At 52.0% G+C, this 14,611-nt stretch overlaps 1 protein-coding gene across 9 annotated transcripts in view; it reads left to right on the top strand.

Moving 5' to 3' along the window:
• The window catches only part of CIZ1 (CDKN1A interacting zinc finger protein 1), a 582,047-nt gene that overhangs the window by 349,058 nt on the left and 218,378 nt on the right, over positions 1 to 14,611 (top strand). For all 9 annotated transcript variants that reach the window (XM_078646619.1, XM_078646621.1, XM_078646624.1 and 6 more), the window contains one exon: positions 7,978 to 8,057. In XM_078646619.1, the coding sequence (XP_078502745.1) occupies positions 7,978 to 8,057 (80 nt within the window). The remainder of the gene's footprint in view (positions 1 to 7,977; positions 8,058 to 14,611) is intronic.

The following is a 14,611-nucleotide window of genomic DNA, read 5'->3' as shown; positions in this document are numbered from 1 at the left end:
TTAAGTCGCACAATTTACACAAATGCCCTAGGGGCACGAAAAACCATATACACAGTAAGTGGAATGCGAACTTGCTAGCAGGTAAGTAATACTTTTCTAGACTCAGGAATCGCTAGGCCTACAATTCTAAACACTGGGATTAGATGCAGGAGGCCTGTGGACGTCGTGTGCAGTGTGGGAACTCTCACGCGTAAGGCGGGAAAAAGTCTATGGAGGCTAGCAGTTGCAAAGTTACTGTTCTCGGGCGAACCCGACTAGGTGGGTCGAAAACAAGAGTGGATCCGAACACTTAGGGTGTTGGACTACGCTGGAGCACCGGAGTACTCGGGTTACCTAGCCCAGGGGCTGCGGCTGCATAGGGTTGAAGTTGCGTCGGAAACCGTTATTGAAGATCCAGGAGCCTGAAGAAAGAGTTGCTGGCAGGCGGCCAGTGAAGAAAGTACGGAGTGATCCAAGCCTGGATCAGGGAAGAAGAAACCTGTAAGCAGAGGGGACCAAGTTCTGAATCACTAGCCAGTGATTTGAGTGGGCACCAGGATGGCACCTCAGCCAGGTGAGTGGGCGCTGCTGGGCTCTGCAGTCTCTCGGACCAGGAGGCGTTGTCGGCGACCAGGATGGAGGTGCGAGCTGTCCCACGAAGGTTCTTGCTGTCGACGCCGCTGGACCCAGGATTGGGCAACAAGTCTTGGCAAATGCAAGGCCCACGCGGTGGACCTAAAATGGCGTCTTGAGTGGACCAGGAGGGTCCAGGGTGCTCCTCTTTTGGAGGGGAGCAAGGGCTAGTCTGGAGCAACCAGACCAGCAGTGGTTGTCGTCGTAGAGCGTCGTGAGGGGGCCACTAGCCAACGGGCAAGCGACCTGGACAACGCGGTTGGCAGCAAAGAGCAGAAGGGCCCCACGCAGATCTCGTGGATGCAGGGGGGCTGAACTTCGGTGCTGGAGCTGCTCAGGGTCGGGGCTTCTCTTACCCCAAAGCACTCAGTCGAGGGTCACTCGGGAGTCGTGCTGGACAAGCGTCGTGCAGTTCTGAAGATGGCCGGTCCCTCGAGGTCTCGTCACACCCACGGATCACAGCTGGGCTGATGATGTAGGTTGAGGTCAGAGGTGCCAGGGAAGCCGGTTCTCGTCGTGCTGGAGCAGTCTTGATCCGAAGGAGAGACTGGCAACAAACCGCGATGCTTGGTTGGTGCCTGCTGCTGCAGGGTGACTACTCCTTAGTCACAAGGGAGAATCTTGGGAAGAAGTCTTGAGTTCCTTTCGTGGAAAGTAGTTTCAGGATTCAAAGATGATCTGATTTGGAAGGGGGCCAGTTCCTACCTTTATCCTGCAAAAAGGGGCTGGCACGCGACTAAGTCCTGCCCTATGGGTGGGACTAGGAGGGGGGTGGTTACACCCCTCTCCTTAGGCGGGCTTTCCCCAGGCCAGGGGCTGGAGTGCCCCTGGAACTGGTTCCAGCCGGCCTATGCACAGTGAGCACCGGGGTGCCACTTGCAGTCACCTTCCTCTAAAGCCCTGCCTACCTAGAATACACAAAATCCTGTCTGGGACGGTGCTGGCACCGCCCCTGGCAGGAAACCCTTTGTCCTTGCCTCCTGGGCTAGGAGGACTCCCAGCAGCAGGAGGGCAGACTTGTGTCTCGGTGGCAGCATCCTTTTTGTGGAGCTAAGGCTCTGTCTAACTTTAACCGGGGTTACAGGTTACATACATGTCGTGTCCCTCTAGAAGGGTGGAATGCTAACCCCGTCGCCAGAATTGGCGAGGGGTTAGTATTCCAATTCGTATGACACCTTACTCGACATGTTTTGATAAAGCAATACCAGAGTTGGCACATAACCGCGAGGATTATAATGCACTTAAGAATATATGGGATGCGATATCATGGAAACGGCTAAGGGATAGATCCCAAAAGCCGCAGACAGGCTCAGCTCATGCCAGAGCACTATCTCACACGATACCAAGCACTCTGCCTTCAGGATTGTTAAGGCCTGCCATAGGAGTGACTGATAGGAGATCTGTGTGTCCATTTTAGGGTTAGATATAGGTATACTATATCTACAGCAAAGGGTGATTACACCACCTTGCCCCAGCTGTCGTGCAGCCAGTTGTGTCAGATCTGGATGGCCAGCCAGGGGTGGCATAATACATGCTGCAGCCCCTGGTAGGCCCTGGGTACACCTATGCCCTGGGTACCTAAGGTACACTGTACAGGGACTGATAAGGTGACTCAGTATCCAATTAGATATGTACCTAGGGTACATGGAATCCATTTTTCAGAGAGAGCAGTAGGCCTGGGGTCCTGAATAGCAGGGCCCCAGGTCAACTAAGTCAGAAAACCAGCAAAACCCCAGGCAAAAAGTTGGGGGCAACCATAGTCAGGGATCTACCTTCCTACAGGTGGGACGTCAGTGCCAGCACAGGAGGCAGAGGATGGTTCCGGGCAGTGGTGTATGAGGAGGGTGAATCATGGGTGGGACTTCAGTGCCCCCACAGGAGGCAGAGGATGGTTCAGGACTCTGTGTGTTGTATGAGGAGGGTGAGTCATGGGTGGGACTTCAGCGCCAGCAGAGGAGGCAGAGGATGGTTCAGGGCAGTGGTGTATGAGGGTGAGTCATGGGGGGGACGTCAGTGCCAACACAGGAGGCAGAGGATGGTTCAGGCCAGTGGGGTATGAGGAGGGTGAGTCATGGGTGGGACTTCAGTGCCAGCACAGGAGGCAGAGGATGGTTCAGGACAGTGGTGTATGAGGAGGGTGAGTCATGGGTGGGACGTCGGGACCAGCACAGGAGGCAGAGGATGGTTCAGGGCAGTGGTGTATGAGGAGGGTGAGTCATGGGTGGGACGTCGGGACCAGCACAGGAGGCAGAGGATGGTTCATGGCAGTGGTGTATGAGGAGGGTGAGTCATGGGTGGGGCTTCAGTGCCAGCACAGGAGGCAGAGGATGGTTCAGGGCAGTGGTGTATGAGGAGGGTGAGTCATGGGTGTGGCTTCAGTGCCAGCACAGGAGGCAGAGGATGGTTCAGGGCAGTGGTGTATGAGGAGGGTGAGTCATGGGTGTGGCTTCAGTGCCAGCACAGGAGGCAGAGGATGGTTCAGGGCAGTGGTGTATGAGGAGGGTGAGTCATGGGTGGGGCTTCAGTGCCAGCACAGGAGGCAGAGGATGGTTCAGGGCAGTGGTGTATGAGGAGGGTGAGTCATGGGTGGGACTTCAGTGCCAGCACAGGAGGCAGAGGATGGTTCAGGGCAGTGGTGTTGGACGTGTGCAGCGGACAGGCTGAGTCGGTACTGATACAAGGCATGTCCAATCAATCAATCAATCAATCAAGAAATGTGTATAGCGCGCTACTCACCCGGAGGGTCTCAAGGCGCTTGGAGGGGGGGGGGGGTCTGCTACTGCTCGAACGGCCAGGTCTTGAGTTGCTTCCTGAAGGAGAGGTGGTCTTGGGTAAGACTGAGGTGGATGGGGAGGGAGTTCCAGGTCTTGGCTGCCAGGTAGGAGAAGGATCTTCCTCCCCTGGTGGCTCTTCGGATGCGTGGAACGACGGCGAGGGCGTGGCTGGTCGATCGTAGTTGGCGGGTGGGAGTGTAGAAGGTCAGGCGGTTGTTGAGGTACCCGGGGTCTCAGTCGTGGAGGGCTTTGTGTGCGTGGGTGAGGAGGCGGAACGTGATTCTTTTGCTGACGGGGAGCCAGTGCAGGTCTTTCAGGTGTCCGGAGATTTGGCTGTGGCAGGGGATGTCCAGGATGAGTCGTGCGGAGGCGTTCTGGATGCGTTGGAGTCTTTTCTGCAGTCTTGCTGTGGTTCCGGTGTAGAGGGTGTTTCCGTAGTCCAGTCGGCTGGTGACAAGTGCCTGGGTGACCGTCTTCCTGGTTTCGGTGGGGATCCATCGGAAGATCTTTCAGTGCATGCCTAGGATGTTGAAACATGAAGACGTTGACTTGTCTGGTCATTGACAGGGAGGAGTCCAGGATGAAGCCCAGGTTGCGTGCGTGGTCCGTTGGTTTGGGTGCGCTGCCTAGGGGCGTGGGCCACCAGGAGTCGTCCCAGGCAGATGGTGATGATCCAAGGATGAGGACTTCCGTCTTGTCTGAGTTCAGTTTCAGGCGGCTGGTCTTCATCCACTCGGCTACTTCTTTCATCCCTTCGTGCAGGTTGGTTCTGGCGGTGGCGGGGTCATTGGTGAGGGAGAGGATCAGCTGGGTGTCATCGGCGTAGGAGATGATGTTGAGGCTGTGTTGGCGTGCGATGGCTGCGAGGGGGCTCATGTACACGTTGAAGAGGGTGGGGCTGAGTGATGATCCTTGTGGTACGCCGCAGATGACTTTGGTGGCCTCAGATCTGAACGGGGGGAGGCGGACTCTCTGAGTTCGTCCGGCGAGGTACGAGATGATCCACTCCAGTGCCTTCTCTTGGATTCCGACGTTGCTGAGGCGTTGTACTAGGGTGCGGTGGCAGACAGTATCGAACGCTGCGGAGAGGTCCAGGAGGATGAGGGCCGCTGTTTCCCCATTGTCAAGCAGGGTTCGGATGTCGTCGGTGGCTGCGATGAGGGCGGTCTCGGTGCTGTGATTGGCCCTGAAGCCGGACTGTGAGTGGTCGAGGGATCCGTTCGTCTCGAGGAAGGTGGCCTGCTGTCTGTTGACGGTCTTCTCGATGACTTTGGCAGGAAACGGGAGAAGCGAGATGGGGCGGTAGTTCTTGAGGTCGGTGGGGTCTGCTGATGGTTTCTTCAGGAGGGCGCTGAGTTCGGCATGTTTCCAGCTCTCCGGGAAGGTGGCGGTGTAGAAGGAGCAGTTGATGATGTCCCTGAGTTGGGGTGCTATGACGGAGTCGGCCTTGTTGAAGACGTGGAGAGGGCATGGGTCGGTTGGTGATCCGGAGTGGATGGTGTTCATCGTGTGGATGGTGTCTTCGGTGTTGACTGGGGTCCAGTCGTGGAGGGTGGTGGTGGGAGGCGTCGGTTCTGTGGTGGGATGCGTGGTCTGTTCGTCGAAGCTGTTGTGTATGTCTGCGATCTTGCTGTGGAAGAACGTGGCGAGTAAGTCGCAGAGGTCTTGAGAGGGGGTGACGTCGTTGTTCCCGGCGCTGGGGTTGGAGAGCTCTTTGACGATGCTGAAGAGCTCCTTGCTGTTGCGCTGCGAGGCCTCAGGGTAGTTACGCGCTATACAAATGCAATTTTTCATTTCATTGTGTGCGTTGTTGTCTAGTCATTCCTTGAATGCTGTCTTCTTGGTGGTGTGGATCAGCTGGTGGTGTTTGCGGGTGGCGTACTTGAGGGCGGTCATGTTGTTTGTGGACGGGTTCTTTCGCCAGGCTTTCTCGAGGGTGCGGCAGTTCTACTTGGAGTTCTTGAGGTCGTCGTTGAACCACGGGGCTTTCTTGCTTCCGGGCCTGTTGGGATGGGTTGTCAGTGGTGCGAGGTCGTCGGCGCAGTTGGTGATCCACTGTGCGAGGTTGAGGGCTGCTTGCTTGGTTGGGGTCCGTTGATCTGGCGGGAGGGTTCTGGTTCAGTGATGTGGTGAGCTGGTCGGTGGTGATCTTGTTCCAGCACCTACGGGGAACCTGTTGCGGGTGGTGGTGAGTCGTGGTCTTTCTGAAGCTGAAGTGGACGCAGCTGTGGTCTGTCCAGTGGAGTCCGGTGGAGTGGCTGAAGGAGATGTGCTTGCTCGAGGAGAAGATTGGGTCGAGCGTGTGTCCGGCGTAGTGGGTGTGGGTGTTCACAAATTGCTTGAGTCCGAGGTTGGCGAGGTTGTCCAGTAGTGTGGTGGTGGTGTTGTCGTTCTTGTTCTCCAGGTGGAAGTTGAGGTCCCCTAGGAGGATGTAGTCAGCGGAGGGGAGGGCGTGTGGGCTGATGAAGTCTGCGATGTCTTCGCTGAATTGTGTGCGGGGTCCTGGGGGTCTGTAGATGAGGGTGCCTCTGAGTGTGGTCTTGGGGTCGGTGTGTATCTGGAAGTGGAGATGTTCGGCGGCTGTGAGGGTGTCTTCGGAGTTGGTCGAGATGCAGATGGTGTTCTTGTGGACGATGGCGATGCCTCCTCCAGTCTGGTTGAAGCGGTCCCTCCGGGTGATCTTGTATCCGTCCGGGATGGCTATGGCGATGTCGGGTGCTGAGGAGGCGTTCATCCAGGTATCCGTGAGGAAGGCGACGTCCGGGGATGTGGTGTCGAGCAGGTTCCAAAGTTCCACGGCGTGTCTGTGGACGGAGCGGGTGTTGAGCAGGATGCACTTCAGGTGGTTGCGGTTGGCGCTTGGCTTGGCGGGAGCGGGTGGGTTGCAGGTCCGGATGCAGGCGAACTTGCAGGATTGGCAGGTGAAGGGTCCGTGGGTGCGTCCTGGGGTGGCTTGATGGCAGCCGGGGAGGCGTCCGGTGTTGAGTCCTCTCAGGGTGGCGGCGTCGTACGTCCGACGGTTGGGATGGCATCTGTGGGGACCAGGGTGGTCTGGCGCTGGGCGCAGTCCAGGCGCGGATGGGCGCAGACGGGCTTGCCTTTGGCGCGCCTTCGGCGCACAACCGGCGCGCCCGCTGCACGTACGCGTGGACTCTGCCATAAATGGAGAGTGGAGGGGGCAGAGCGAGGGAGGAGCAGCTGGGAGGCGGGAGCGGAGTGGCGAGTGGGGAGGGGAGCGATGCGAGGTGAGGCTGAATGAACGGGGGTGGGGCCGCGGGGGAGCAACGGCGGGGAGCGGGGTGGATCAGCGGGAGGACGGGGAGAACAGAAATACAATCAGGGGCACAGCAGTGACAAAACAGGGCGCAGGCAAACAGTCAGGGGCACAACAGCGGGAGAAAAACTGCGATGGAGCGGACAAACCAGTCAGGGGCACAACAGTGACAATCAGGGCACAACAGGGCACAACAGCGGGAGAAACTGAGTACTGGCACAATACAATAACAATCCAACAAAAACAGTTACTGGCAGGGGCGGCGGCAAACGGGGACTGGGCACACGCAGGTGGGCCACGCGGCGGGTGGAGCGACCGGCACTGACCAGGTCAGGTCAGGTCCAGGGACCCATCTTGGGACTACTGCCAGGCAGTCTTCCTCACTTCTCTGCCTGAGTGGAAGATTGTGCTTGAAAAAAGCCAGGGTAAAATAGAGGAAGGAGAGGGGCAGAACAGAATTAACAAGAGAGAGGTCAACGATTTAGGGTTATCAAAGGAATGAGGAGATATCTAGTGGAGTGATGATCCAGAGGGGTGCAAAATTAGGGGGGAGAGAAGTCCGAGCAGGTGTATAAGCCAGAGGGAGGTTGTGCCTGTGGTGCAGGTGGGCTGCGCTTGTGATGGATGTGGGTGGGGGCCTCCTATAAGCTTGTATTCCCTGGGAGTTTAGAATTCTTCTTTTCTTTTTTTTCTTTTGCTCGATCATGGGATATTGTTCCGTTTTTATTTTGCTAGTTGGAAGGTTGAACCCACGGAACCGTGAGTTTTCCTCATGGCTGACCAGTTGCCTGTCTTGGAGCCCCTCTTAAGCGTGTGTGCCTTGAGTGGGGCAGGTGACCCCCGCACGCAGTGGGTTCATGGGCTTTTTTCTTGCTCCCGGCGCAAAGAGTTGGCATTTCTGGCCTCATTTTTTAACGAGGACCCAGAGAGGGAAAACAGATGCGCCTTTATAATGCAGAGGTGGAAAGACTATCAAGCTATTGTGTTTATTTCAACAAATCGGCGTCTCTAAGAAACATTGGTAAGGTTGAGACTCTTCACTGCTTAAGACTTCGACGCAGATATCCCTTCAGCATGGTTGGGACTAGAGGTTCTTCGCTTGTTCTTGTGTTTGCTTCAACTCTCAGTTACCAAGATCCATCCCTGCAAACCCCTGTTTGAGTGTTGATCTGTCCGCACCTGGAATGTACCAGGGGGTTAAATGTAGCCTCCCCATACTGGCAAACCTTTCCACTTTGGTTATTTTGAATAAATAAAGGAAACCACGGGAGAATGGTAACAGGCATAAGTAAATAATGATCGTTTTGTTTTTTTCAGCTTGGAAGAAGAAGGCTGTGACGGAGAACCTTGTGTTGGCGTGAGCCAGGAGGAAGAGGAGACGGATTCCCCAGAAACAGGTGACCGGAGTGTTTCTTCTGGTGTTGAGAAGGGGGTGCTCACTTCACCCCTAAGGCAGTGTCAGAGCAGGTGCCATGACACCGAAGACGCTGTGGCCCTTTGCCAGAGCTTGTGCCACCTTTGCCCACTTAGGGGGGTGTAACTCTTCAGCCACTGAGGAAGGTTTGTCCTTTTGCCCATCAAGTAAGAACGCTGAGAAGGACAGATAGAGTCCTGCAGATCCAACGGGTGAGAACATACCAGACCTCTAGATCAGTGATTTAATGGAATATGGCAGCATCCTCCCAATCACAAGCATCCCTGCAACATTGACAGACATGTGGCCACACCCTCCGCCAGTTCCCTCTTTCTGAACCCCTTTGTTTGAAGAATAAAGAAAGAAAGTCCCTGAAACAAGAAAACATGCATAGTCTAAGAGCCATCTATAGAGTTTGACAGGGTGGGGGGTGTGAGAAGTTGGCCTGATCTATGATGCTCACTAGTTCTAGTGATCACCTTGTATCAGTCCAAACAACCCTTATGGTGATTGGTTGTAAGTCAACCTTATAGACCAGCTATCCTAATGGTAGCATGGACAAAGCAGTCTTAGTCTAAACTCTTTTGGCATGTGAAGCCAGCTGTTTTACCACAATATAACCCCTTGAATACCAGATGAAAGGACACCACACAGGTTGTTATGAAAATAAACAATATATTTATTAATAACAAACACCTCTGAACTCTTTATGAGGTCCGAGGGCTAAGCACATGACAATCTCTTAGGAAAAATACGATAAGTTGCACAAGATTACAATGGTGCCCTAGGGGCACGGCAAACCATATACTAAGTAAGTGGAATGTGAAAGTCGATAGGAAGAATAGAGCTGTCCAGAAGCTGTAGGATCGATGGGACCACGCTACACTAACACTAGGTAAGTAATAGGAGGCCCACGGGACGCGAGTGCAGAGTGTGAACTCACACGCGAGATGCGTAACAACGTCTATGGACAGTACAGTTCAAGTTAAAGGTGAGTACAGACAATCCTGACTAGTTAGGACAACAACGACTGTGGAACTGGACACTAGGACAGTTAAACTACCCTTGAGCACCGAAATGCTCTCGTTACCTCACCCACGGGCTGCGGGTGCATAGGTGTCAAAGTGTGTCGGGTTCTCGCGTTGAAGTCTATAGAGCCTGGAAGAAAAGATGCTGCAGGCGACCAGGAGGAAGATGTCCGGTGCGATCCAAGGGTGGATCGGTGAAGAAGAGGACCTTAAAGCAGAGGGGACAATGTTCACAGTCACTAGCCAGTGACTGGAGTGGACCAGGAAGGAACCAGATGTCGTCGTCGCGATCAGGTGAAGAGTGGACGCTTGTCTCTGCAGCCACGTGGACCAGGAGGTGTCTTCGACGACCAGGATGGAGGCACGAGCTGTCCCACGCAGGCTTTCGCTGTCGGTGGTGTTGGATCCGGAATCGGAGTCAACAGGCCTTGGCAAAGGCAACCCACGCGGTGAGTGGAAACGGCGTCTGGAGTGGACCAGGAGGGTCCGGGGTGCTCCTCTTTTGGAAGGGAGCAAGGGCCAGTCTGGAGCAACCAGACCAGCAGTGAAGAGTTCAAACTTCATCGTCTAGGAGGTCACTAGCCAGCCGGCAAGTGACCAGACAACGCATCAAGCAGAAAACAAGCAGAAGGGCCCCACGTAGATCTCGTGGATGCTGGAGGGCTGGTCTTCGGTGCAGGAGCTGCTCGGGGTTGGGGCTTCTCAGTCCCCAAAGCACTCGGTCGAGTTTACCTCGGGAGTCGTGCTGAAAGCGAAGTGCAGGTTCTTTCAAGATGGCCGGTCCCACGTGTCTCGTCGCACCCACGGATCTCAGCTGTGCTGCAGACGTAGGTTGAGGTCAGAGAGGTCTGGGAATCCGGGTCTCGTAGGGCTCTGAAGTCTGGATCCTTGAAGGAAGACGACAAAGTGAAGCCGCTGGACGCTTGATGGTGCCTGCAGTTGCAGGGTGGACACTCCTTGCCCACAAGGGAGATTCTTCAGTCTTCTGTGGAGCAGACTGTCGAAGGCCAGAGTTTCTTCTTGTAAGTTGTTCAGGATAATCTAATTTGGAATGGGACCAGCTCCTACCTTTATTCTCCTAAAGGGGGCTGCACTACTGACTAGGTCCCTCCCCTGGGTGGGACCAGGAAGGGGGGTGGCTACACCCCCTATCCTTTGTCCGGTTTCCCGCCAGAGCTGGGGCAGGGATGCCCCAGCAACTGGTGTGAACCGGTGTATGCACAGGACACCTTTTGTGCCCCGGGCATGTCTCATTCCTTTCAGGCCTGTCCTACCCAATACACAAAATCCTGTCTGGGGTGGTGCTAGCACCTGCCAAGGCAGGAAACCCTTTGTCCAAGACTCCCTCGCTGGAAGGACTCCCAGCAGCAGGAGGTCAGACTTGTGTCTGTGGTGGTGGCATCCATTTTGTGATGCCAAGGCTCGAGTTAACTTTAACCGGGGTTCACAGTTACATACATGTCGTGTCCCTCTAGAAGGGTGGAATGCTACCCCCGTCGCCAGAATTGGCGAGGGGGTAGTATTCCAATTCGTATGACACCTTACTCGACATGTTTTGATAATGTTATACCAAAGTTGGCATTTAACCGCGAGGATTATAATGCACTTAAGAGTATATGGTATAGCGTTATTATGGAACAGCTATTAGGACTTGGTTCCGCAAGCTGCAAACGGGCTCAGCTCATGCCAGAGCACCATCTCACATAATTCCAAGCACTCTGCCTTCAGGATTTATAAGGCCTGCCATAGGAGTGACTGATAGGAATATATGTGTCCATTTTAGGGTTAGATATAGGTATACTATATCTACAGCAAAGGGTGATTACACCACCTTGCCCCAGCTGTCGTGCAGCCAGTTGTGTCTGTTTAGATGGCCAGCCAGGGGTGGCATAATACATGCTTCAGCCCCTGGTAGGCCCTGGGTACACCTATGCCCTGGGTACAGGGACTGATAAGGTGGCCCAGTACCAATTGGTAAATGCACCTAAGGTACATGGATGTCAGTTTAGTGAGAGAACAGCAGGCTGTGGGTCTGATTAGCAGGCCCACAGCCAGGGAAAGTCGTAAACCATTGAAGCAAAAAGCAAAAATCTGGGTGATCATAGGATTGCAGACCCTACTCTCCTACATGACCCCCCCCCCCAAACTTTGGGACAATAAACTAACCTTGACCAGGTGAGTCTTCCTGTTCTAAGTGGAAATACCTGGAGAGACCATCTGCATTGCCATGGTCAGTCCCTGGTCTGTTCTCCACTGTAAAGTCCATCCCCTGTAGGGAAATGGACCACCTAAGAAGTTTGGAGTTCTCACCCTTCATCTGATTTAGCCATAGGAGGGGCTTATGGTCGGTCTGAATCTTGAAGTGAGTACCAAACAAGTATGGCCTCAGCTTCTTCAGGGCCCAAACCACAGCAAAGGCCTCTCAATAGCTGACCAACGTTTCTCTCTAGTGGTCAGCCTTCTGCTTATAAAAGCAATGGGCTGGTCATGACCATCAATATTCAGTTGAGATAGAACAGCTCCCACACCCAACTCAGAAGCATCTGTTTGGACAATGAATGGTTTGGAGAAGTCTGGACTCTTTAGGATAGGTGCTGTGCACATGGCCTGCTTTAGGTCATCAAATGCCTTCTGACAGCTTGCTGTCCACTGAACTTTCTTTGGCATTTTCTTGCTTGTCAGGTCATTAAGTGGTGTCACAATGGACCCATAATTCTTGACAAACTTCCTATAGTAACCAGTCAGGCCCAAGAAAGGTCTGACCTGAGTCTGGGTGGTTGGAGGAGCCCAGTCCTTTATGACTGTATCTTACTCTCCAATGGTTGAACCTGGCCTCCACCTACAAGGTGGCCCAGGTACACAACCTGACTCTGCCCTATCTGGCACTTGGTGGCCTTGATAGTTAGGCCTGCCTTTTGCAGGGCCTCCAAAACTTTCCTCAGGTGGATCAGGTGATCCTCCCAGGTGGAGCTAAAGACAGCAATATCATCTAGATACGCTGCACAAAAGTCATCCAACCCAGTGAGAACTTGGTTCACCAACCTTTGAAAAGTGGCAGGTGCATTTTTCAAACCAAAGGGCATCACCACAAATTGGTAATGACCTCCTGGGGTAGAAAATTCTGTCTTGGCCTTGGCATCCTCAGCTAACCTGATCTGCCAATAACCAGCTGTTAGGTCAAATGTACTCAAGAAAGTTGCAGAAGCCAACTTGTCTATGAGTTCATCTGCCCTGGGTATCGGATGAAAATTATTTGTTGAGAGTGGATCTGCACACCCGTATTCAATTGTAAAGATATCTTTCACAGATGATGCGAATTAAGAGGATTACATCAGATGAAAATCAATGTAAGGAAGACATCCAAAAACAAACTCAGTAATATAAGGAGCGATGTTATCCAGATCAAATACTTAGAGAATCTGTTCATACCTTATCAGGTAAATCTCGTGAAGAACTATTGACACCTAAAGCTAAGATTCCAATGAAAAGAGAAGTATTTGTCATCAAAAATTCAACTCAAACCACACAGATTAAGACTATAATCAGGAACCGTTGGGAACTCATTGAGAACGAACCAGATTTTGCAACAGTGTTTCATGGTTGTCCACTATTTGCACACACTAGGACCAAATATTTAAGGGAATTTTTGAAATCCCCCAAAAACAATGTAAGACAAAAAGAAAAAGGAATGTTAAAATGTTACAACTGTGGACAATGTGGTAATGTCATCACTGGTGATCAATTCTGGCATCCACACACGGGTGCAAGTATAAAATTAAGACACAATGCAGATTGCAACACGGAAGGAGTGATATATGCGATTAAATGCCCATGTGGGCTGGTTTATGTGGGACGTACCAGCAGGAAGATAAAGACACGAATAGTGGAGCATAAGAGTCGCATTAGGAATCGTAACACAAACTCCTCATTAGCCAAATATTGGGTAGAAGCCAAACACACTATTCCCCAACTCAGGTACACAGTTTTAGAACGTATTGTACATACTCCAGGAATGGATTTGAATACCCTCCTAGCTAGGAGGGAAACTCATTGGATAAAGTCTTTAGGAACTGTGATCCCGGGAGGTTTAAATGACCATTATGAATTATTATGTTTTCTTTAGTAACACATGAATGTTTATTAGATTGTAAGGGAGTACACTGAGATTCACCTCACACATCTTTAAACACATTAATTGTATATCCCTGCACCTACACGTGTTGTTCTTTTGGGTATATTTCTTTTTGATTGAATAGTTGGCACGTGCACCTCTATTTTCAGTAGGGGCCTTGAGATTCACTTATGTTCTAGCCTTGCTTTATTTCATGGTTCATTTTTATTCTCTGATTTATTTATTACACTCTTTCTGCATATTTTTTTTTTTTTGCAGCAATTTTTACACAGCGCTCTTCATTTTTACGTATTACTAATAGTTCGAACGAGGAGGTTTTCCAGTAACACCTACTTAAACAACTCAGCCTGTAGAGCACTTTTTTACTTCCTTTGCATTAGTAACCTGGTGCACGGAGGATTATGTGAACCTTTTACGTTCCCAGTAGTCCGTTTTTAGTGTTTGAGCATGTCTTTTTACATCCGGCGAGTTCCGCACCACGTGACCAGATGGGCGGACTCGCATCTTTGGATTCACACAGGGTGTCGGCGTTGGCGGCTACAGGTCGGTGTATTTATCAAATCCGACATGAAAAACCTTACTAGTTTTTTGGTACTCAGGTTTAATATACTCATAGTATGCTTACATTTCCATTGTAGATAGATTTTTCACGAGTCGAGAATAGCGGATTTGGCACTTCTTGTCATTACAGGCGGTAAGCTTCATTTTATCATCCACAGCCGGTTTAATTTCGCAACAAATCCCACACATTAGTTTTAAACAATTCCCGCCCGTGTATTTTCAGGATACGGGATTGGCACCAGTATCAGCGCTGGATTATCGGTCTCGGTGACGTCATCAGGGCGTTTTTCAGTGATAGTACGAAAACCCCTTTTTTTGAGCATGCAGTCATTTTAATAGACCTTCATCTTGGTGACGGTCTTTATTTATAACACCGGTAGCATTTCACTCTGGATACTTTTCACCCGCATGACATTTCACACGACCACTTGATTTTGCACCTTTCAGATATTGAGTAGACACACTATTTCTATATGGTTTCTTCACATTTACAACAAGGGGTATCTCTCCTCAATCACGGGGTTCTTCTTCTTTTTCTCGATGGCACTCCAGAGCGTTTTTCTGAATATTGTTTCTCATGTTTTTAATCGCGCTACCGGCGTATTAGTGACTACTACTGGTATGCTGTTACAGCGCTGAGCTAATTTAAAAAAAAGAATTCTTTTAATTCATTTGGGCACTGGTGTGAAAGAGAGCGGGTCGCTGTACTCGCGCTGCTCATATTTGCGCTATTGCTGTATTTACCGGAGGACTGGCCGCATTTAGGACTCCGTTCTGCTGAGGCACTCGGGAAGCTGACAGGCAGCTACAGCATCC

Source organism: Lissotriton helveticus, chromosome 5_2 (assembly GCF_964261635.1).
Source record: "Lissotriton helveticus chromosome 5_2, aLisHel1.1, whole genome shotgun sequence".
NCBI lineage: Eukaryota > Metazoa > Chordata > Amphibia > Caudata > Salamandridae > Lissotriton > Lissotriton helveticus.
This window is presented reverse-complemented; position numbering and strand designations above follow the sequence as displayed.